The following is a 22612-nucleotide window of genomic DNA, read 5'->3' as shown; positions in this document are numbered from 1 at the left end:
TCCCTTGATTAATATCATTTGAGTCTTATACAAAACCTTTTTTTTTTTTTTTTGCAAGAGAGAGAGAGGGACAGACAGTGAGGCAGAGAGATGAGAAGCATCAATTCTTCGTTACAGCACCTTAGTTGTTCATTGATTGCTTTCTCATATGTGCCTTGACCAGCGGGCTCCAGCCATGTCAGTGTCAGTGACTCCTTGCACAAGCCAGGGACCTTGGGCTCAAGCAAGTGACCTTGGACTTCAAGCCAGTGACCATGGGGTCATGTCTATGATCCCATGCTCAAGCTGGTGACCCCGTGTTCAAGCTGGCAACCTTGGGGTTTCAAACCTATGTCCTCAGTATCTCAGGTTGACACTCTATCCACTGTGCGACAGCCTGGTCAGGCTTTTTAAAAAAAATTTAAGCACAAGAGAGGGTCAAAATCTTTATAATGGGTTTTATAAGATATTTATAAAATCATGAATGGATGTATATGTACCTATATGTACATATATACAGATACGCATACACATATTTATCTTCAGCAAGGCATAATTTCAAGATTACATTATAAATGACAAGATCTAAAAGAGTGAATAAAAAATAAAAAAATGCAAAAATTCACCAAATATGGAAATTCAGTGTACACATTGTGTTATCATGTCTTTTTCTAAAATCTATTTTTTATGGAGAATGATGATATAACAAGTACTGGTAGGGAAAATGAGAATACTTCAAAGCCATGCTTCAATAACCACTTTAGTATTAAATATGATAGTTATAAATGTGTTTTATAGTAACTGGCTTAAATTCTGTATGTGAAGTGACACACATGAAACTATATATTTGATTATAGCTGTTTTTACTAATGAAGATAATGTAGAAATATACATGTTCTCAAATGTTTCAACTTTAAAAGTTGATGTTCTTAAATAAGGTATTGTCATTGCTGGATGGCCACGGGGCTTTATTTAGGTAGCTGTAAGGTAATAATGAGATTGAGTATTTTTAAGTCCTATTGAAGGAACGTTTTGTTAACTCTCAAGGCATTATGAGAGAGTTATAGAGACATATTGTATTTTTATTTTATAACTAAAGTGAAAGAGGTACATAAACATGGGTAAGTTGCAGAGCCGAGACCTGTTGTTCCATTAGATTTAGCTGTTAGAATGCTGTAATTGTTATTGCATTTTTTTCCAAAGCAATAACAAAAAATACTAAATTATTAAATCCTGTGATAATGCAGTTAGCGGGATATTAGAAATATAATAAAATTTATCAATAGAAAGTAAGTGGCAGGTGGCATGTTAATCATTATCTTTGAGTAAGAATATAGAAGGGCATTTTTAATAAATAATATAAAATTATCCACTTAATGGTTTGCCTAAGGATGCTCTAGTAACTCGAATAACATCTTGTTTGTTAGGGATTAACGGGACCTGATGGATCCCCTGGCTCTGTTGGACCAAGAGGACAAAAAGTAAGTTATCCATTTGGTATTAATTGGTGGTACTAATTAAATGCTGAAGTATCATTTTATTGTAATGAATGCAAGCCAGCTAACAGATTAGTTGCGACGCAGCTGAAATATACTGTTCAACTAAAATTATATTTTAACTGGGTTAAATTAAGAACACCCAGATGGAGTGCTTTAATGATTTTAATATTGATGCAGTTTGCATATTTACATATTTATGCTATGAAGAGTTAAGTACAATGAAGCTATTTTTATTTTTAGGGAGAACCGGGTGTGCCGGGATCTCGTGGATTTCCAGTAAGTGCGTATGAGGCGTCAGAATTGAACATCTGACTTTAGGTAAAATTCTGCCATTGTGAGAATTTTAAATGCAATTTTCTACATACTATACCTCACAAAGACATTTATGGTAAGTATTCTGAGTATGAGCAGAAAACTTTTAGAGAAATTTACTGTACACAGTATAAAATACATGTCTTTTTGCAGATAGTTTTCCCCAACAGAGGACTCCTCCTCCACCAGTGATAGAAAATGTTTCTTAAATAACAATAGAAGGTCGAAGTAGTCAATGGCATCACACCACTTCCTTGACAACTGTTTTTTTTTTTTGTTGTTGTTGTTTTGTATTTTTCTGAAGCTGGAAACAGGGAGAGACAGTCAGACAGACTCCCGCATGCGCCCGACCGGGATCCACCCGGCATGCCCACCAGGGGCAATGCTCTGCCCACCAGGGGGCGATGCTCTGCCCCTCTGGGGCGTCGCTCTGCCGCGACCAGAGCCACTCTAGCGCCTGGGTCAGAGGCCAAGGAGCCATCCCCAGCGCCCGGGCCATCTTTGCTCCAATGGAGCCTTGGCTGCGGGAGGGGAAGAGAGGGAGACAGAGAGGAAGGAGGGGGGGGTGGAGAAGCAAATGGGCACTTCTCCCATGTGCCCTGGCCAGGAATCGAACCCGGGTCCCCTGCACACCAGGCCGACGCTCTACCGCTGAGCCAACCAGCCAGGGCCAACAACTGGTTTTATCTCTGATGAAATACCAGCCATTGGATATTATCATCTACCTGACTCCCTGCTAGTCTTTGCCTACATTGCACATGGGGCAGATCCGTATTCTTTCTACTGATAAGAGGGCTAGGTTCTCGGGCTGGCTTTTTCTTTCTATTTTGCTATTCATTCCTCTTCTGTTTTGTCATTAATCTGTATTTTTCCTCTTTGTGTTTTATTTGCTTTGTTTTCTTTGCCATATTTCAACAAGCATCAACTTTTCTATGAAAGCCTATTTTCAGAAGTGAATAGTTTGCTGGTCTTTCTCTCATATTTTTTCAACTCAGAGCTCAACATTGTATAGTGATCCCTTAAAAAAATTTAGTGAAATTTATTGGTCATCTAAGTCCCTGATAATGAAATAACATATTGGTTACTTTGGTATTTTCAAGTGTAACACTTTTAACCTCCTAAATTGATCCCCATATTAAAATCTTTAAGTAGGAGTAAATTTTCAAAGGTTGCCTTGAAAATTTTCCACTTATCATTAAACACACTGCTCATGTGAAATTATTTCTTATTTTGGCTGCCTAAATAATTATAAGTAATAATATCATTATCAGAGGGTGTATATTTTAATTCCATTGGCTGCTTCATATATAGATATTTTAGAAAAGGAAGTCTGGATGAAAAGCTAACATGAATATGGTATCAGAGATAGCTGGGAATAAAAGCTAATCAAGCCAGTGCAATAGAGAAAAGAGTAATGAGGAACCCCAGGGGGGAAATTGAACTTGGAAAGCAAAGAGAGAAAAGAAGGGATTTTAGGCAGCTGATGTTCAGTTATTAGTTCAACAAGTTTATAGTTATAGGCTTTATTCTATACTAAGTCTTATATTAGAAATTGAGGCTTGGATGATGAATATGATGTGGTTTCAATCCTTAATTATACACAGTTTGGTGTTGCTAAAGAGATATAAAGTGTAAAAGAGAGGGAGATGGAATATGAGTTTTAAAATCAAATTTAGCATATTAAATTAGGATCCCATCATCGGTCATTTCAGGCCTGACAACATTTTACTTTTAATATCTACTGTATTTAGTGTCTGGAAATAGAGTCCTACTCTCAGAGTAAGTGTTTGGACCCCTTTTCATCCTCTGCCTCCCCGTGATAAATATATGTCCAAACATCACGTTATAAATTATAAAACATCACAGTATTGTTTTTAATGTAGGTTTCTTATAAAACACAACAAATGAACAACTCTTTAAACTGTCAGGTTGTGATGTGCCTCCTTGTGAGTGATGGTATGTTCTGAAGACAAGCATGGATGGCTTCTTTACTTTAATTTTCTTAAAAAAAAAAAAACTTTGGAAAAAATGTTAGTGGTTAGCTTAGATATCAGAGGAATGTTTGAAGAGCTGGCACAAATTCTGCTTCCTTTTGAAGCAGAGTCATGTTTGCTTTTCTTTATCCATTGCTTTCGTTAGAATGAGCATCATATATTTATTTAGGATAGAGTTTAGAGTTTATTTTTGAATTGAGTTAGGCCTGTGTCCTTACGTATACTACATATAAATCACATAAACTAGTAGTTTTTATTTTTGTATTTTAGGGCCGTGGTATTCCTGGACCCCCTGTGAGTATCATCTCTTGGTTTATTTTTACACAGTCTATAAAAATGGCCTATTTCTCAGATCTCAGCCTAACTCTCCAACTAAAATTCTATCTGGTGGTATTTATAGTGTCCCACTAATATGATCTTAGGTTGCTACTATGACAACACTCCTATTATGCTAAACAAAATATTTTAATAACCTAAGAAATTTCTGTTCTATTTTAACTAATTCAAATTTGGTCAAATTTTGCCAGAAACCAAAGCTAGCACAGATACATAATTTTAAGTCAGTTGTTTATCAGGTTGCATATTATTTGTGTTAGAGTGTAAAAACATTCACGAATCACCATGTCCTTTTAATTTGTTGACTTCAGGGTCCTCCTGGGGGAGCAGGTCTCCCCGGAGAGCTTGGCCGTGTTGGACCAATTGTGAGTACTACAGCGCTTTTGATAAACATTTGCTGATTTAATAGACGATGTTACTCGAAAAGGCAAGTTACCTTAACTGTATGTTATTCCCTGTATATCCAAAAAATGGCAAATAGATTTCATTTCAGTTCATAATATTGATGGGGACAGGACCAAAGATAATAATGCTACCTTGTTTTTCTACAGTGAGAATAATTTTCCCCAATTTTTTTTTTTTTTTTTTTGTGACAGAGACAGAGTCAGAGAGAGGGCCAGATAAGGACAGACAGAGAGGAAGGGAGAGAGATGAGATGCATCAGTACTTGGTTGCGGCACCTTAGTTGTTCATTGATTACTTTTTCATGTGTCTTTGACCAGAGTGGGGGGGCTACAGCAGACCAAGTGACCCCTTGCTCGACCCAGCGACCTTGGGCTCAAGCTGGCGACCTTGAGGTTTCGAACCTGGGTCTTCCATGTCCCAATCCGACGCTCTATCCACTGCACCACCGCCTGGTCAGGCTTTCCCCAAGTTTTTAACAAAATTTCCATCCCAATTTCCAGAATTAGTGATAAAGTCAGGAAGTGTCACCTCTATTTTACAGATTCAGCCAGAATTGGAGTCCAGTGGTTTTTTTTTTTATTAGACTCTCTGCATGAAATGAAAAGTGAATAGGTTAACATAATTACAATATATATTTATGTTAGGATCATTACATTATGATCAAATTAATAGAATTTAGTTTTAAGCAATAAAGAGCTGAACTTCATAGAAGAAATTATTGGAAATAAGTGCTTGATGCTAATATTCAATAAATATATTGAAAATGTTGAAGTACTGATGTTATATGAAAGATAGGTCATCGTAAAATTATTGTAATATGTGGTTCCTATCATACTAGCGGGTATATATTATATATCTTTCTTGCTTACTGTTTGACAGATTTACTTACTGAACAACTGAATGAATATGAAATGATTACAAAGTCAAATGAATTCTAAGATGTTTTTGACTCCTTATAGAGAACACTAAGAAAAAAAACATGTCAGGAGTAAACTGAATAAACTCTGGATATTATGACTAATTGGAGTCCATTTTTGCTGAATGGCTTGTTTGAATATAGCCATCTTTGATCTTCTGTCCTAACTGCAAGAAGGTGCAGTGACAGGCCAGGTGACAGCTGGCCGATGGCCAGCACCAGGTAGAGTCTGGCAGTGCAGACATTCGCCTTCCATTTTACAGCCTCAGGCTGGGCGCAAGCCTTCTCTTGCTGTCCTTGGATGGATGGCACTAGCAGAATTGTCTGTTCAGTTCCCCTGCAAATTAGCTAGAAAAATACATGGTGCTTCCAGTTTGTTTCCAGGGCAGAGAAAGTGATCATTTTATAGAGAATTGGTTTTGCTTTCCCCCCCAAGTCTTCCGCTGCCTTATTTTACTACTTTAGTGAGGCCCGAATGCCTTTATTCTTCTGGTTTTGTGAAGCTGATTGGATTATAGGCCGCCATTCATTCTGGTGACAGCTATGCTCTGTAGGGGTTTCTAGCAATATTCTCTCATGCCTCACCAGATTTATGCACTGTGTTTTGACATGTATAAATATATAACCATTGTGTCACCATTTTCAAACAACTTAGGGAGACCCTGGCAAAAGAGGACCTCCTGGCCCCCCTGGGCCACCAGGACCCAGTGTAAGTTATTTGAAACTTGAATTTCTTTGCATCTGGGAGTTGAGATTAAAGAAATTTAAGAACTAAAAAATAAAAGTAACTATTAATGGAACCATTGTCCTACAATTCTAAAATAGCTCCCAACTTTTTTCACCCATTCAGAACATGGTTATTGTTAGGCCAGAAAAGTAGAAAAATCACAATAATTTAAATGCTGGTTTTCATAGAGGATGGCTTACTCATCATATTTGAAGTCCTTTGATGTTTGTGACTCAAGTGCTAAAAATTTGAACATATGAAAGGAACATTTTCAAATGAACTAGTTTTTACAAAGGATTATACAATAAGCAATTAAAAATAGAAGTTTAAGTAAGAAATGATACATATTTTAAATTTATGATTCTAAGTTCCCCATTGTTTTTATTCTGCCTCCCATTTCATCTCTCTTCAACCCCCTTGAAAAAAATAATGTACTGCAATTTAGTGTTCTCAAAAGAAATGCACCCATAAACCAAATTTTTAGAATATTAGTATATTTTATGCTTTTTGTTCCTTATATTTTATTGTATAAATCTGTTTAGTGTACTTTTGTCCAATGAACCTTCTATTATTAGTAGAGTTTTTTATTCAGTGAGAGGAGGGGAGGCAGAGAGGCAGATTTCCACATGTACTCTGACAGGGATCCACTCAGAAAACTCACTAGGGGGCAATGCTCTGCCCATCGAGGGTGTTGCTCTGTTGCTCAGCAACCAAGCTTTTCTTAGTGCCTGAGTTGGAGGCCATGGAGCCATCCTCAGTTCCTGGGGCCAACTTGCTCCAATCTAGCCATTGCTGGGCCAATGCTCTATTACTGAGGCAACCAGCCAGGCCTATTATTAGTAGTTTGAATGAAATATTTAGTTGCATTCTTAATCTAATTTTTTTTTTTTTTTAATTTTAGGGGACTATTGGCTTTCATGATGGAGATCCATTGGTAAGTTGTTTTCTTTTGAACAACATGCAGTTTTAAGTCAAAGACCATGTAATGTTCAGATGAATTCTCTTTCAAATGAGCTCACTGGAATATACTTCATTTCTGTGTCTTACTTCATGCAGATGGCAGAGCCATCCATAGCACTAGTGGGCTAGTGGCTTGTATACACTCAGACTGTAATGGCTTTTCGTTATAGAAATATCTTTGTTTTTTTCACAATCTTTTACTTTATAATTAAGGCATTATTTTTCCTACTAGACCACAACAGTTTTAAAATATAGAAGTCAAATAATTCCCTTTGAGACTTGTATTACTTAAAGACTAATATGCAAGTGATGTTGGTAAACTGTGCTAAATGCAATCTTGGCTTGTTTGATGAAGGGATGTGAACCTCAGGATAGAGCTGTTCAGTGGGTACCAGTGTGTGTGTGTGTGTGTGTGTGTGTGTGTGTGCGCGCGCGCACGCGCGAAAGAGAGAGAGAGAGTGGGGGGGAAGGATCAGGTAGTGGTATAATGGGTTATTTGGAAACATTTTATTTTTTTAATAAATTAATCTGAAGTATAGCAAAATATTAACATTTATTAAATCTGGATGGGGGACACATGTGGAAAGGGTTTGTTATAGTCTCCATACATTTCTGATTGAAAATAAAATAATAAAAACAGAAAAGGGTTGTTCCAAGTTTTTTAATAAATATATTGCATTGAGGTTCTGTAGCTGGAATTCCTAAAAAATACCATTTGTCACAAGCGGAGGCTCCAGTTTAAGCACCTGCTGTCTCTCTCTCTGGCAGTGTCCCAATTCCTGTCCACCAGGTCGCTCAGGATATCCAGGCATGCCCGGCATGAGGGTAAGAGAACGAGTTCCGTATTTTATTTTCAGAAGTGTTACCCATAGAAAAAACAGAGCCTTTCCTCTCAGCCCTGGCCTTCCTGGTGCAGAGACGCCGCTCGATGGAGCAGGCACGTCTCTGTTTGCTTATTCTGTGGATTTCCTGTGGTCCTTACTCAGCCCCAGCAATTCCTGCTGGTGTCCTGATAGGTCTTCTTCCCAAGACACAGACGTCTGAGTATACAGTGCTTTTGTTGTTCAGGGAAGAAATACTAAAGAAACATATTGGATTGAGAGACTTTAGAACACCAAGTTAAGGTTCGGAAGTGTGTGTTCTACAGAGGGTGGGGGAATTTGTGCTCATCATAAATTTGAAACAATTTTAGTTAAAAACATAGAAAAACTGTGCAAAATAGGCAAGGAAAGGGACATTCCAAAAGCGTTTTTCTTTCACTCTGCCATTATAATTTCTTCAAAATTTCCATAAAAATAAAAAAATAAAATGAATACCAAAGCTAGAATTAAATGGTTTTCTCTCCCTGGTCTGTGAGTCTGAAGGGATTTTGAAAGTATCAGCCCAGTGGAGTTCTGCTATGATTTCAAATGCTCCAAGGCACTGGCTTTCCAATTCTGGTTTTCCCTAAGTTCAGTTTTGGTGGATTCACACAACTTCCTGGATTGGTGTCTTATTATTCACAAAGACTTGCACTCTTGAAACAAGAAATGAAAGCTCTGATAAACTTAAAGTTAGAACCTTCATTTCGCATTTGCTTCATGCAGCTGCCCAAAGCACATAGTTGCTTAGAACAGGTGTTCTAATAAAAAAAGATAGGAGTCTTTTCTCATGCTACACAGTTCTCACTGACTGCTCTTGAATGATTTCCCTTTGTGTACAAAAGAGGCAAGAAGCTGTGCATCTGGGAAGTCCACTTTTTATACCAGCCCTTCTCCACCTCCAGAAAGGAGATGGGTATAGAGGGGGCAGATGAGTTTCAGGGCTGTCACCTCAGAAAGTAAATTACTAGGAAAGACGATACCCTTAATCCAACTGTGAGAGGAAGTTTGGGATGGAGGAATCTAGGGACTTACAGACAATGAATCATGTTCTGAACCAGGTAATTGAGTTTTTGTTATTCTAGAACAGTGTTTTTCTATCAACTAAAACTAATATGTAAAATGCCATAGGTGAAAGTCACGTAATACATATGTCGTTATTAAGGTTATTGAAAGTAGTCACACAATCTTTCTCTTAGCAGCACATTGACACAGACTTGAGAAAGTAAGATCACCTTATGAGCCTTCTGACTGCTTTCTGTGTGTGCCAAACCCAATACAAGTACTCCTTAATTTGTTTGTCTATCTATTTATTTATTTTTGCATTTGTTAGGGCCATAAAGGGGCTAAAGGAGAAATTGGTGAGCCTGGAAGACAAGGTCACAAGGTAAGGACAATGAGTATTTAGTGGGTAAATTGTGATTAGGAGGTAGTGATCATTTTATTATAAGGAATTATAAAGCATGATGTTTTACCCTACCTTTTCAAATAATTGACAAGTTCTCAGTAGATGCATCGACAGTCTGGCTAAGCATAATATTCTAAGGTTGTTCAAATCCAAAAACAAAGAAAGCACCATATTTCCATTCTTTCCTGAATTGCTACCCCTTGCTTTCCTTTTCTAATCAATCACACTCAACTTTTTCTCTTGATGTTTCTGATAGTCAAATGTTACTCAGATATTTTTTGCACTTCACTAAACAGAATTTTTTAACAAGGGTAAAGTTCTGACAAGCGTTGCCGAGAAGTTAGTAACTGGCTGATGGCTTCTCATCTCAACATCTGCAATGATTCTGTTTGTTTTGGACTTTATTTTACTGTAACTCAGACTTTGACCAATCTGAAAGTTAGCAGTAGGACTTATGTTACTATTTTGGATAAAAATTTGGAAGCTATAGCACAACTTACACTGGGCCTGGCACGCCTTGCAGAAAAACCTAGGTTGAAATTTAAAGCAAAGTGGCTTGTTTGCCTCTTTTTCATCCACTAGTGTAAATATCCTTTAATTGTCTAAGAATTTGACTTCCTATATAGTAGAACTTTTGTCTCCATTAGTTCTATAATATTTCCCAAAGTCAAACTGTTATTATTATTAATGCAGGTTATCTGGATTTTGTTGACTCTGTCCTTCTGTTTTTTATTGGGAAATGGCAGAAGATTAGTCTTTCTTTGGATGTTAAGAGCTAGAGAGACAATTTATTAATATCTTTAGGCACTAATATCCTTGAACTCCTTAGTGAAAAAGAGTCTGTTGAACAACCTCAGGTAATCAGGATAAACGAGTCAATTTTCTGTACCTTATTACAGTTTGGACACTTATTTTTAAATTGTTTTTATTACTTAAGTTTTGAATAGTTAAGGTATTTTATTGATCTTGACTACAACAGATGGGTTCTTGATGAAAATGGAAAAATTATGAGTACTCTGGAAAATTTTCTGCATGCTTATTTCTTCATTGAATCATAAAATTTATAATTTAAAATTTTCAACACATATTCGTTAAGTACCTGTTATGTGCCAGGGTTTATTCTAACTGCTAGGGACACAGAAGTGAAAAAATATGTCCAATCATGGGGGACTGGCTAAATTAAGTATGACATATCCATATAATAGCATATTATCTAACCACAAAATAATAGGTGTGTAATAATATTAAATTGCTCCAAAAGATATTCCAAAGGTAATAGTTGTAGTAAAGCAGATATAGATGTTTATTATTTTTGATGTCATGCATCTTTTCCTTCTTCTTTTGGTGACCCCTTTTTTTCTGGGGATGAAGGTGTTAATCAGAGTATCTCTCCACTTTCCCTTAAAACCAGTATGTTTGAGCCTGACCAGGTGGTGGTGCAGTGGATAGAGCGTCGGACTGGGATGCAGAAGGACCCAGGTTCAAGACCCCGAGGTCGCTAGCTTGAGCGTGGGCTCATCTGGTTTGAGCAAAAAAGCTCACCAGCTTGGACCTAAGGTCGCTGGTTCAAGCAAGGGGTTACTCAGTCTGCTGAAGGCCCGTGGTCAAGGCACATATGAGAAAGCAATCAATGAACAACTAAGGTGTCACAACGAAAAACTGATGATTGATGCTTCTCATCTCTCTTCATTCCTGTCTGTCCCTATCTATCCCTCTCTCTGACTCTCTTTCTGTCCCTGTAAAAAACAAACAAACAAAAAAAATCCCCAGTATTTTTGATACCAATACAAGTTAATTATCTGGACTCTCAAATTTGTTTTGATTTTAGTGAGGAAACTGCAAATCGTTTTGGTGTGTGAGGTAACCAGCCAAACCTTTTATTGAAAAATTTGGAAAACTCTTTTAACTTATACATGTTTTGTCACTTAAAACTTTCAGTGGTGTCTTTGAAAACTGACATAAGAAACGAGGATGACAATTGTTCATCGAAGAGTGAAGCTTGAAATGGTTAACAGGTGCATGGAACTATAAACTGAGAGCAGGATGATGAAGAATTAAGAGACTAGGGGCCTGAAATTTGCATTCATATTTACAATTTTGCCTTAAATCTACTCAACAAATTAGTTTAAAAAGATCTTTTGCCCTGGCCGGTTGGCTCAGTGGTAAAGTGTCAGCCTGGTATGTGGAAGTCCCGGGTTTGATTCCTGGCCAGGGCACACAGAAGAAGCACCCGTCTGTTTGTCCACCCTTCCCCCTCTCCTTTCTTTCCATCTCCCTCTTCTCCTTTTGTAGCCAAGGCTCCACTGGAGCAAAGTTGGCCCAGGTGCTGAGAACGGCTCCATGGCCTTTGCCTTAGGCACTAGAATGGCCCCGGTTGCAATGGAGCAATGCTCCAGATGGGCAGAGCATCGTCCCCTGGTGGGAATTCTGGGTGGATCCCAGTTGGGTGCATGCAGGAGTCTGTTTGACTGCCTCCCCGCTTCTTACTTCAGGAAAATACAAAAAATAAAAATAAAAATAAAAGGATTTTTAAAGTTGTTTATGAACATAGGAGTGAATAGCCAAAAATCTTTCAGTAAAATATTGAATTTTTACTTCTAAATTTGCCATTTAACTTTGTGGTTATTGATTAGTTATGTGCTCCTCATCAACTGGTAAAATATTTAAATAAACTACATTACTCTTAGATGTATCAACTATCTATGGGAAATTATCCCAAACCTTGTTAATAAAAACTTCATTAGCATTGATATGATGAACATATCATTCACTGTTGTTTTTATGGTTACAAGTAGCATTCAGTTATAGGCATCTATTGATATCCACTCCATGAATTATGAATTTTACGTAGTAGTGTTAGTCTCTTTATTATATTCAGGTTGTATTCTTTAAGTACCTATGATTGACAGTGGGGAGAGGTGGTTCCAATGAAAAAGCCAGTGAAATGGCTGCATGTTAATCTGTTTATGTAAGGCAGTCCTAATGTGAAGTAGTAGTATTTTCGTGAAGATCTGTACAACAATTTCTAAAGTTCACCCAGAAGAGGAAACATTTAAGAGAACTGAAAATAAGAGTGACTATAAATGAAAATTAAAGGTAAAAGAATCTCTCTACCTGAGATTGAGATATATTATAAAATTTTAATATATAAAATGTTGCGGTATTGGCAACATCATACAACAGATCAGTAGAGTAAAATAAGTCTGAAAACAAATATATTTAACAATTTTGTACATATTAAAGATGAATTATCTAGCCTATGTGGAGAGAATGTATTATTCAATAAGTGATATTAGAGCAAGTGGCCACTTACTAGAAAAAAAAAGAAAATAGACTTATATCTTATATTTTACATCAAAATAAATTACTGGTAATTAAATATTTTTACTATAAAATTACTAGGAGAAAAATATAGATGAAATATTTATATTTTTGAGAGGTAGAAAATCTATTTTTATGACTGACATCAAAGGTATAAGCCATGAAAAGAAAGGCTGATTTAAATACATTAAAATTTTGCATATGGCACCAAAATAATAATAATAAGAAGAAAAGTTATAAATAAAGATCATGATTAGGCCCTGGCCGGTTGGCTCAGTGGTAGAGCGTCAGCCTGGCGTGCAGAGGTCCCGGGTTCAATTCCTGGCCAGGGCACACAGGAGAAGCGCCCATCTGCTTCTCCACCCCTCCCCCTCTCCTTTCTCTCTGTCTCTCTCTTCCCCTCCCACAGCCGAGGCTCCACTGGAGCAAAGATGGCCCGGGTGCTGGGGATGGCTCCTCGGCCTCTGCCCCAGACGCTAGAGTGGCTCTGGTCGCAAAAGAGCGACGCCCCGGAGGGGCAGAGCATCGCCCCCTGGTGGGCGTGCCGGGTGGATCCTGGTCGGGCGCATGCGGGAGTCTGTCTGACTGTCTCTCTCCGTTTCTGGCTTCAGAAAAATACAGAAAAAAAAAAAAAAAAGATCATGATTAAATTATATTGTCTTTTATGGAAAAGTTTGCATAGTATGACCTTATTTTTCTAGTAATAGCCCCACAACACACACACACCTGAAACAGGAACGCACACATGTTCTCTCCTTTTCTGTGTCTGTCTCTCTCTCCCCCTTTCTCTCCTGCTGCCCTCTTTCTTTTGAAAAGCATCTAAAATGTTACTGGTATTTATAGTTGAGCGATGAAATGTAGGTGACTTTATTTGTGTATTTCTTTGTATTTTCTGAATGTTCTACCATTAATATAATTGCTCTTATAAAATATTTTTAAAGATATAGTAGAGTAATTCAAGGATGCCAAATAAATTTAAATTTATTAGACCAGGCCTATTTCTAAGTTTGTTTGCTAGAATAATGTGAGGTGTGCTATCCTGTTGCTTTTTAGGGTGAAGAAGGTGACCAGGGAGAACCAGGAGAAGTTGGAGCTCAAGGACCCCCAGTAAAGTATTTTTAAAAATACTTAACTAAGACAAGGAAATATTCTTTGTTTCATGACATTTAGAATATTTTCTATATGGTATTTGGATTAATAATATTATATTAACATGATACTATTTTTTTTCCAAACAGGAAAGAATCTCCTTTGTACATTTAAGCACTTTTTTAACAAAAAATTCTACCTATAATTAAATCCATTCATTTACAAGTTTTCAGGGCTAGGCAATCTGAAAAAAAAAATTGAACACAAGGGAAAGATATATATTTTTTATGTGCTATGGTACTATCGCATGATCTAATGAGAAAATTATGTGTATCCTGAATATTCAGCAGGTACTGGATTTAATGTAGCTTATGCCGCATGTAATCATTATAATTAGAATTATAGAATGTTCATTGTAATTAGAACATTTTTAATTGCTCATTATTATGTCTTTTAATAAAAATGTGGTCCCTTCTGCATCAGCAGATTGCTGCAATAATATGCACAGTGAGGTAATTGGGGGGAGGGGGTATCAGCATCCTTCACATTAAAATGTTTGTTAAATCAGAATTTACATTACCTTAGTATATGAAAGTGGAATTGTTATACTTTTTTTGTCACAATGAGTAATAACAATGATGGAAATAATAATTTCTGGCTATTCATTGAACATTGCAGTTTCCCAAGGTATGGACTGTAAAACACAAGGTTGGCTCCTTTTCTCAGAAATAAGAGTTAAGATAGACAAACCAGGGGCCAGCCTTCATTCCCTTGTTCTACTCTCCCTGAGTAAACGGCCTCTCATAAAGGTTCAGGGAGCTGTGAAGATTAGTGCTCACCAGAGCTGACAGGACATTAGGCTAAAGGAAACGAGTCAGAGACATTGTAAGAAATGGACTTGGGCCTGACCTGTGGTGGCACAGTGGGATGCTGAGGTCGCCGGTTCAAAACCCAGGCTTGCCCAGTCAAGGCACATATGGGAGATGATGCTTTCTGCTCCTCCCCCTTTCTTTCTCTCTGTCTCTCAGTCTCCTCTCTTTAAAATGAATAAATAAACTCTAAAAAAAAAAGTTGATAAAAAAATTAAAAAAAAATAAGAAATGGACTTGGCTTTTAAGCCATGTGAGAACTTTAAGAGAATCTGAAAAGCCTAAAGTATTTGTTCTAGAGGCTTACCTTCCTTGAGCCTTCGATATGAAACAATAAGGAGATAGACTCTATTTTGCAAGTGGGAAATAGAGATAGTGTGAGAAATATATGCTTTTTTTTTTTGATCTGATGAAAATTTAGGGACTTAAGAAGTTATTTAAAAAGCCATTCCCAAAGATCCTATGAACAGGATTTTGCTAGCAGCATTTTTTTTGTTTGTATACTGCGTATTTTATTCTTTATATTTTTAATTTGATAATTGGATTTATTGGGGGTGACATTAGTTAATAAAACTATATAGGTTTCCGGTGTACAGTTTTGTAATAGATCCTCTGTCCATTGCACTGTGCTCACTGCCCGAAGTCAAGTCTCCTTCCATCACCATTTACCCCCTCTGCCCTCTTCTCCCTCCCCCCACCCCGTTTCCTTCCAGCAAATCCATACTATTGTCTGTGTCTATGAATTATTTTTTCTTTGCTTTATCTCTTCACATTTAAAAAAGTATACATGGATTAAGGGTCACTGTTGGGTGCCGCATGGCTCAAGTGGTCCATTGGGGGATATCACTGTGCTCGCTGACCTTCTGGTGTTTGAGAGTGGCTATGTCAAAATGTTTCTGTAAAATTCACAGATTTTCACCTTTTTAACATACATCTATGAAGTACTGTACAGATTTTTTTTCTTTAAAAATGCTTTTTGAAACATTTATAAACAAGCTCTGCCCTTCAAAGTAGTCACCTTGAGAGACGATATGTGGCATTGTCATGTCATCACGATGACTAAAATATTTTTGGAGTTCTTTGTAGAATTTTCAGAAAGAGCAGTTTTCATCTGATACGGCCACATGTCCCATTATATCCTAAGCAGGTATCCTAACCTGGCTCATCCTGCATATTTGTATTTCAGGGCAATCCCAACTGATCTGACAGACTTTGTGACTGACCTGGGTACAGAGCTGGCCCTGGAATGTCCCATTTTTCCAAGTGACAGCACAAGGGAAATGACTGGCTTAGAGCTACTTTATTGTAAGCCGGTTACAGTGGACAGTTAGTACGTGTTCAGTAGTTGCCCCGCCTCCGGGTGGAGCGTCTGCCCCCTGCTGTTCCCACGGGAGCTTGCAGGCTCGCTTGTTGACAGAATTCATTTTTGGAGTGCAGCTGCTGTGGGGCCAGAAAGTCGAGAATGGTAACATTTCAGTATTGAAAAGGATACTAGGAATTACACTCCACACTCCTATTTTAGAATTACCCGCTCCTGTGCCTGAGATTGGGTGAGATGGGTTCCTACTAGACCATACTGGAATTCAGAAACCATTCAGCATAGAAATGGTGCCATGAATAATGAGTACAAGTGGTTAATGGAGACTCTGGCTCTTATACAAGACACAAGCTTTTGTGGGTTAGCCTGGGAAGCCAATTGCCTTTGATGGCATGCACTAGGGAGGAAAAATATTCCAAGGTCTAAAATTACAACGATGTTACATGTAACCAATTTACAAATGTGAAGGAGGTGGGAATTCCAGTGTATTCTGTATATGAGTTAAAAGCTAAGTCATATATGTTACCATAATTCACTTATACTAGTGATATTTACTTTTTCTTTGGTCATCAGTAATTGTTCCAACTCCCGGTTGGTGTAAGGCTTCAGAATTTTAAAAAAGGATTTATTATCAGAAGAACTATCCTTGGATTTTTCTTTCTAAACTAGAGTAGTTCACGTGTGATGCCATTATTTGTTAATGTTACCTTAGGTTATGATAACATCCTTTTTCTGGATCAGTTTTCATGATGAGATAAACAAATGTGTGCTTTAACTATAATAATTTACTTTTCTTTCTTTCTTTCTTTCTTTCTTTCTTTCTTTCTTTCTTTCTTTCTTTCTTTCTTTCTTTCTTTCTTTCTTTTTTTATTTCCAGGGCGCTCAAGGACTGAGGGGCATCACCGGCATAGTAGGGGAAAAGGGAGAAAAAGTAAGACAATGATACGATACCAACATGTGTAAATGTTTAAATTTTGGCCTTTTAAAAATATCTTCTTATCTTCAGCACCATCACTTTTCATTTTTTATTTGGTGCTTTGTAGACGTTTGGTTAGGGTTTCAGATTTCTGTCATAAACATAGCTGATAGAAATGAGTAGTATGCATTAGACTTATGTGTTATATATTTTAAATAGATTCATAGTTATACACAGGGCTGTTATATGTTGTCTCTTTATCATTATTAATAGTTCACATTGATAGTGCTGACGCGGTACCTAGAGCCAGGCTAAGAGAGGGGTAGATGGAAAGGGAGGGGTGAGAGAAGGCAGGATGCCCACAGGGACACTGGGGCCATCAGTCACTCTCCTGCAAAGCTGCTAGCTGAGTTCTGCCCTTAACAGGGACTGTACAAGTGTGGCTGGAGTTCACCAGCCTGTTCTTAACTTGGTCACAGAAACCAGATTCTTCTAGTGTTTCCACAGCAAGGTACTCTGGGAGATGCTGGGGAGATTCAAAGAGGCATAAAGACTTCTGCAAGTTTGTTATTTATTGAGAAGAAACAGAGAGTTAGTTACAATGTAAACAGGAGAGACATCATTTGAAGGCAAGAGCTAAGAGGGAGTGAAGGGGGGTAGCGGAACTGGGAGGGCTCAGGACGGACTTGGGGCCCAGAAAGACTAGGCGTTGCTGTTGGTGGGAGATAGGGGCCAGGGAACGCTTGGCTGAGTGCATACCATAAGCAAAAACAATGGAAACCCGATAGTTCATGATGTGCTCAGAAATGGTTTTCTTGTTCTGCGTGCATGCATGTGTGTGTGTAGGGTTGTGTCTAGCTTCTTTACCAGTCTTTAAGAAAATGGTTATTGCTTCTCAGAAAGTATGTTAGGAAATCCAATTTGTAGGCTCCTGAAAAGAACAAAAGCACTTTTGCCCATCACTGCTTCTGACTCTCGCCCTGTTCTCTTTAGAACTTCTAAGGCTAATAGCTAATTGGGTCAATTCACACAGACGTATACAGCCTTTTATTAACAACTAAACAAGAATAATTCGCATATTGTAGGTACTCAATAAATGAAATTTTTTAAAGAAGAGATACACATTTTTGTGTATTGGAAGAATGATTTTGTGACTAATTTCTTCAATTTTATTTTTTTCAACCTTTCTTTGTCTCTTTTAGGCATGCTCAATCTTTTCTAAAAATACTGCACTTAAAAAATATTTTATGTTTCTATATTCATGTTACCTGAAGTAACATTCTATGAGTATCTTTTCTGTTATGAAATAATAAATAGCATTTATTTCAAAGTTGCTGATACCCAGGCCTTTGCTTTTTTCTGGATTTAAATCAGTCCTAATATATGTGATCCCTCACTTTGAAACCAATTACTAATCTGGATATGCTTTTTATCTGAAGTATTTTTCTACTTGGTATTTTTCAAAATTTCTCATTTCCTCTGATTTCTGTCAAATTGCTTCCAATAAAAAAATATGAAAAAGCTCTTCTCATGAACTCAGACCCATGGAGCGGTTACCTAGTAACAGCAGTCTGTAGCTGAGCTGATGCTGAACAGCAGGAGAGAGAAAGTGCAGGGAAGCCATTTCTATAATGCAAAGGCTGGGCGTTGCTCTCACAACACAGGATGAATGAATTCAAGGTCTTTTTCAGGTTTTCCAAACCTTTTCTTCCCTGGTGGATGGAAAATGCCTTCTGCTCTTCTCCATTTTTTAGGGGTCAAAGAATTTCAAGGTTCTTTGGTGCTTTTTCTGTGGTGTTTTCTTTGATTCTACCTATGTCTGAAACTCCTATCAAAGGTTTCCTCATTTTTAATTCTTACTATAGACACTGTCTCCCTGGTTTTCTTGGCCTGACATTTATTCAATTCTCTTGACTGTTTTCAGTTATGTTACCATCTCTCCATCTCAACCCTGTTCATTAGGAGATGACCTGTTCTCTTCAGTTGCCTTTACACCTTCTCATTCATTTGTAGAAGAGAAAAGAATTTAAAGAAGTGGCTTGTATTTTATGCAGCATATGTAGAGAGCAACAAAAATATACCATACTTTTTTTGTTTTAAAATTACATTTTGATTTTTATAATGGAAACACGGAGATTATATGTAAAATACATAACTAAGTCAGATATAACCTACAGATAATTAGATTTATAAAGCTTCGTGGTTCTTACGCCACCCATTGCTTGGTAGGGGGAATCTGTTGTTGAGAGAATAGTTGGGTTACAATATGCAAACTGAACTTAACATCTATCCAGGAGGGGGAGTTAAAATCCTTTTTACAATTAATTCTTCCAATTGCATGGCTGGACTTCTGATTCTAAACCTGATTCTTTCTTGATGGAAATCCAGAGTCCCCGAGACCCTTCCCACAGCTCTAGCAGCAGCCGAGCTCATGGCTGCTATTTTTTGGGTGGTCCCTTGGCCTTCGCCATTAATGCGTTCCCATCAGAGTCCTGAGAATCGTGGAGGGTGACTACCAAACCTCTTCCAATAGATTGGCCAAGTCCTCTAAATAGTGGCTGTGTTTTTAGTTCATGTCAGTAACAAGAATGGGTGCAGTGTTAAATTAAAATATCCAGAATGCTATCAAAGTTTGGGTGGAAGTATTTTTGGTGGGATGAGAAGATGTGAAGTAGAGTTTTCATTTTTCAGGTGTCTTATTAACTACTTTTTGGGGTTCACTGATGTATAAAATATATATTAGACACACAAAACTTCCTTTTTATCTGGCTATTACAGTTCTTTAGAAAGACTGATATGCCCTTTAACATACATGACTGATCTCAATTTAATATCTGTCTTTTTTTTCTTTTTTCTTTTTGCAGGGTGCTCGAGGCTTTGATGGAGAATCCGGGCCTCGAGGTATTCCTGGTGCACCTGTAAGTAAACTTCTTTTACAAAACCCAATGAAAGATTTTATTTTAGCAATGAGCAGTGATAGATTTTTTTGCTATATGTGTGGTGTGCAAGTGTCTTTTTTTTTTTTTTTTTTTTTTTTCCTCGGCTTGGATCTCTGAGCCACAGCCTGGTTCGGCCGTTTTTGCTGCGGCGGCCTGGATCTATTCACCCCCTTTGCCCGCCTCAGTTTCTATATTCACAGTTACCAGAGAAAGCCGCCCCGTTTAGGTTAGTGAGGAAGGCGGAGCATTTCTTACTCCCTATTTCCTTCGGGGTTTGGTTATATATTTAGCCAATTTTTCACTCAATCATACCTTTGGGTGTATTGCGAAGAATCTGGAAGCTCCAAGTATAGGTTTTTCTGTTTCTGGTTGAAGATCTTGTTGAGTTTTGGGGGAGATTTATCGGTATCGCTTCCTACTCCGCCATTACTCTGACCCACTGCTGCAAGTGTCTTTTACATGTGAATAATTAGAGCGGAAAATGGGCAATAGTTTTTATATTAATTTAAAGTATTTTAAATTAAGACAAGTATCTCTTTCTTGGGTTCAGATAGGTTTTATTGTTCTCACAGGTGAAGTCAAATTGTTATGGTTTTATGTTTCTTGTGTTTTCCTTTTGTTTTGGTTGTCAGGTTGTTTGGTTGTCAGAATTACAGTAACTATTTCATGTTGGGCTCTTGGGTAGTCCTATTCTTTACTTTATTTATGATTTTATGATTTCTGATCTCATTATTTCAACCGCCTCTGATATATGTGTCATTATTGTAGGCTGCCTCACACCTTTTCTGGAAGTAAATAAAAAAGCCATGCGTTAATAATAACCTAGAAAAGGTATAAGTAAAATAGAATTTCTAAATACCAAGGTCCTATATAGTTCAGTGGAAAAGACAGAATGTAACTGAACCATACATGATAAGGTCAAGCACTAGAACCTGCGGTGAAGGTAATCCAAGGAAGAGGACCTTAGAGGAAGGTTGGCCTGGAGCCCCACAGAGTGCACGTGAGAAGGTCCACCATTGGTGATAGGGATACTATCACAGAGGCGGCCACTGGAGTGGAACGTTTCTGTTGAGAAGGTGAAATTGAATGGATAAGGCAGAATCACATTGTGGAGAGTGTTTAATGCCCATCTTAGCAATGGGAACTGATCTAGTATCAATAGGCAGCTTTTTGAAGTTTTAGAGTACAATAGTCAATTCAACTAAAACTGTATGTTAGAAAGGTACATTCTCTCATCTGTTGCCACCTATATCATATATCAACATTAGTTTGATAATTTTGACAGAATCCATAGCTATTAACTGGGGAATTAAATAATATGGAGAAAAGGTAGACAACTAATCCAAACCTCAGCTCACCATGATAGTCCATGGGAGTAGCTAATATGTATACCTAGCTACAAATGTCAAAGCTGCTTGCAGTATGGACCCGAGTTTTATTATACCTATACCTCCAAAGAGAACAGAAGCATATGCATTTAAAATGAAATTAGAAGACATGTAAGTTTCAATGATCCTTATGGAAAGTCATTGTTTTAAGACATAATTTTTATAAAAAGATTTTTTGAGCTAGGCATCCATGATAGAGCAAAGCCTTTGGGAGGAAAGAGCTGTAGTAAGGTAACGTCGATGGCATTTTATAATTTCAAAAGTCTACCAATAAGTAACTTTTGCTTATAGTAACAAAATTCTATTTTCATACAGGGTGATCAAGGACAGCGAGGATCTCCAGGAGAAGCAGGTCCCAAGGGTGATAGAGTGAGTTCAAATTTAGTGTTAATTGTGACTACAGGCATTATGCTTTTCAGCATCATCTGCTGATTATGCTTGTCTCTTTGACATGTGCTAAGTATTGTGATAATTGAGTATGTTTTGTCTACCCTTTTCCTTCTGCCCTGCAGGGGGCTCAAGGTTCCAGAGGAATTCCTGGTCTCCCTGGGTCCAAAGGAGACACGGTATGTCTTGAGCTTTAGTCATCAACTCACATTTTTCAAAGTGATAATTAACTCATAATAAAACTTTAGAAAATGAAGGGAGCCTGACCAGGCGGTGGCGCAGTGGATAGAGCATCAGACTGGGATGCAGAGGACACCGGTCTGAAATTCTGAGGTCGCTGGCTTGAGCATGGAATTATAGACATGACCCTATGGTTGCTGGCTTGACCTCAAGGTCACTGGCTTGAGCAAGAAGTTACTTACTCTACTGTAGCCCCCCTGGTCAAGGCACATATGAGAAAGCAATCCATGAATAACTAAGGTGCTGCAATAAAGAACTGATGCTTCTCATCTCCCTTCCTGTCTGTCTGTTCCTATCTGTCCCTCTCTCTGACTCTCTGTCTCTGTCAAAAAAGAGAAAAGAAGAAAAAAATAATGAAAGAAAGAAGAATGTGACAGATTCTAAGAGAGTGTATTTCTTTGTGTGTCTTTAGGGCTTGCCAGGTGTGGATGGCCGCGAGGGGATCCCTGGAATTCCCGGATCAAAGGTAGCTGTGTGATTCAGTCCAGGAGTTAATAGGGCCTCTTTGCTCTGGCCGGCCAAGCATGTCATTTCCATTCCTACATTACTGGGAGATTTATTTAGCTGGTTTTGGCTTTCTTTCCTTCTTTTAATTTTTTAATCAAGTGTCAATTCAAAACGCTCATGAGAATAGTATGCCTCTTGTTTGGTTTTAGGAACTCAGTAAAATTGTCCCATTGGTGAAAGTAAGCTGAAGGGAACTGTGTATTTTGATTGAATTTTCGTCCTAAATCCTATCCCACCCCAAC

General features: G+C 37.7%; 1 protein-coding gene across 1 annotated transcript in view; it reads left to right on the top strand.

Moving 5' to 3' along the window:
* The window catches only part of COL9A1 (collagen type IX alpha 1 chain), a 95527-nt gene that overhangs the window by 30898 nt on the left and 42017 nt on the right, over positions 1-22612 (top strand). The window contains exons 11-24 of the mRNA XM_066253201.1: positions 1407-1460; positions 1719-1754; positions 4055-4078; positions 4432-4485; positions 6097-6150; positions 7070-7102; positions 7897-7953; positions 9322-9375; positions 13771-13824; positions 16871-16924; positions 19774-19827; positions 21552-21605; positions 21749-21802; positions 22276-22329. Coding sequence (XP_066109298.1) covers positions 1407-1460; positions 1719-1754; positions 4055-4078; positions 4432-4485; positions 6097-6150; positions 7070-7102; positions 7897-7953; positions 9322-9375; positions 13771-13824; positions 16871-16924; positions 19774-19827; positions 21552-21605; positions 21749-21802; positions 22276-22329 — 690 coding nt within the window. The remainder of the gene's footprint in view (positions 1-1406; positions 1461-1718; positions 1755-4054; positions 4079-4431; positions 4486-6096; positions 6151-7069; positions 7103-7896; positions 7954-9321; positions 9376-13770; positions 13825-16870; positions 16925-19773; positions 19828-21551; positions 21606-21748; positions 21803-22275; positions 22330-22612) is intronic.

Source organism: Saccopteryx bilineata, chromosome 1 (assembly GCF_036850765.1).
Source record: "Saccopteryx bilineata isolate mSacBil1 chromosome 1, mSacBil1_pri_phased_curated, whole genome shotgun sequence".
Taxonomy (NCBI): domain Eukaryota; kingdom Metazoa; phylum Chordata; class Mammalia; order Chiroptera; family Emballonuridae; genus Saccopteryx; species Saccopteryx bilineata.
Note: the sequence above shows the minus strand (reverse complement) of the source record. Positions and strands in the feature narration are given on the sequence as shown.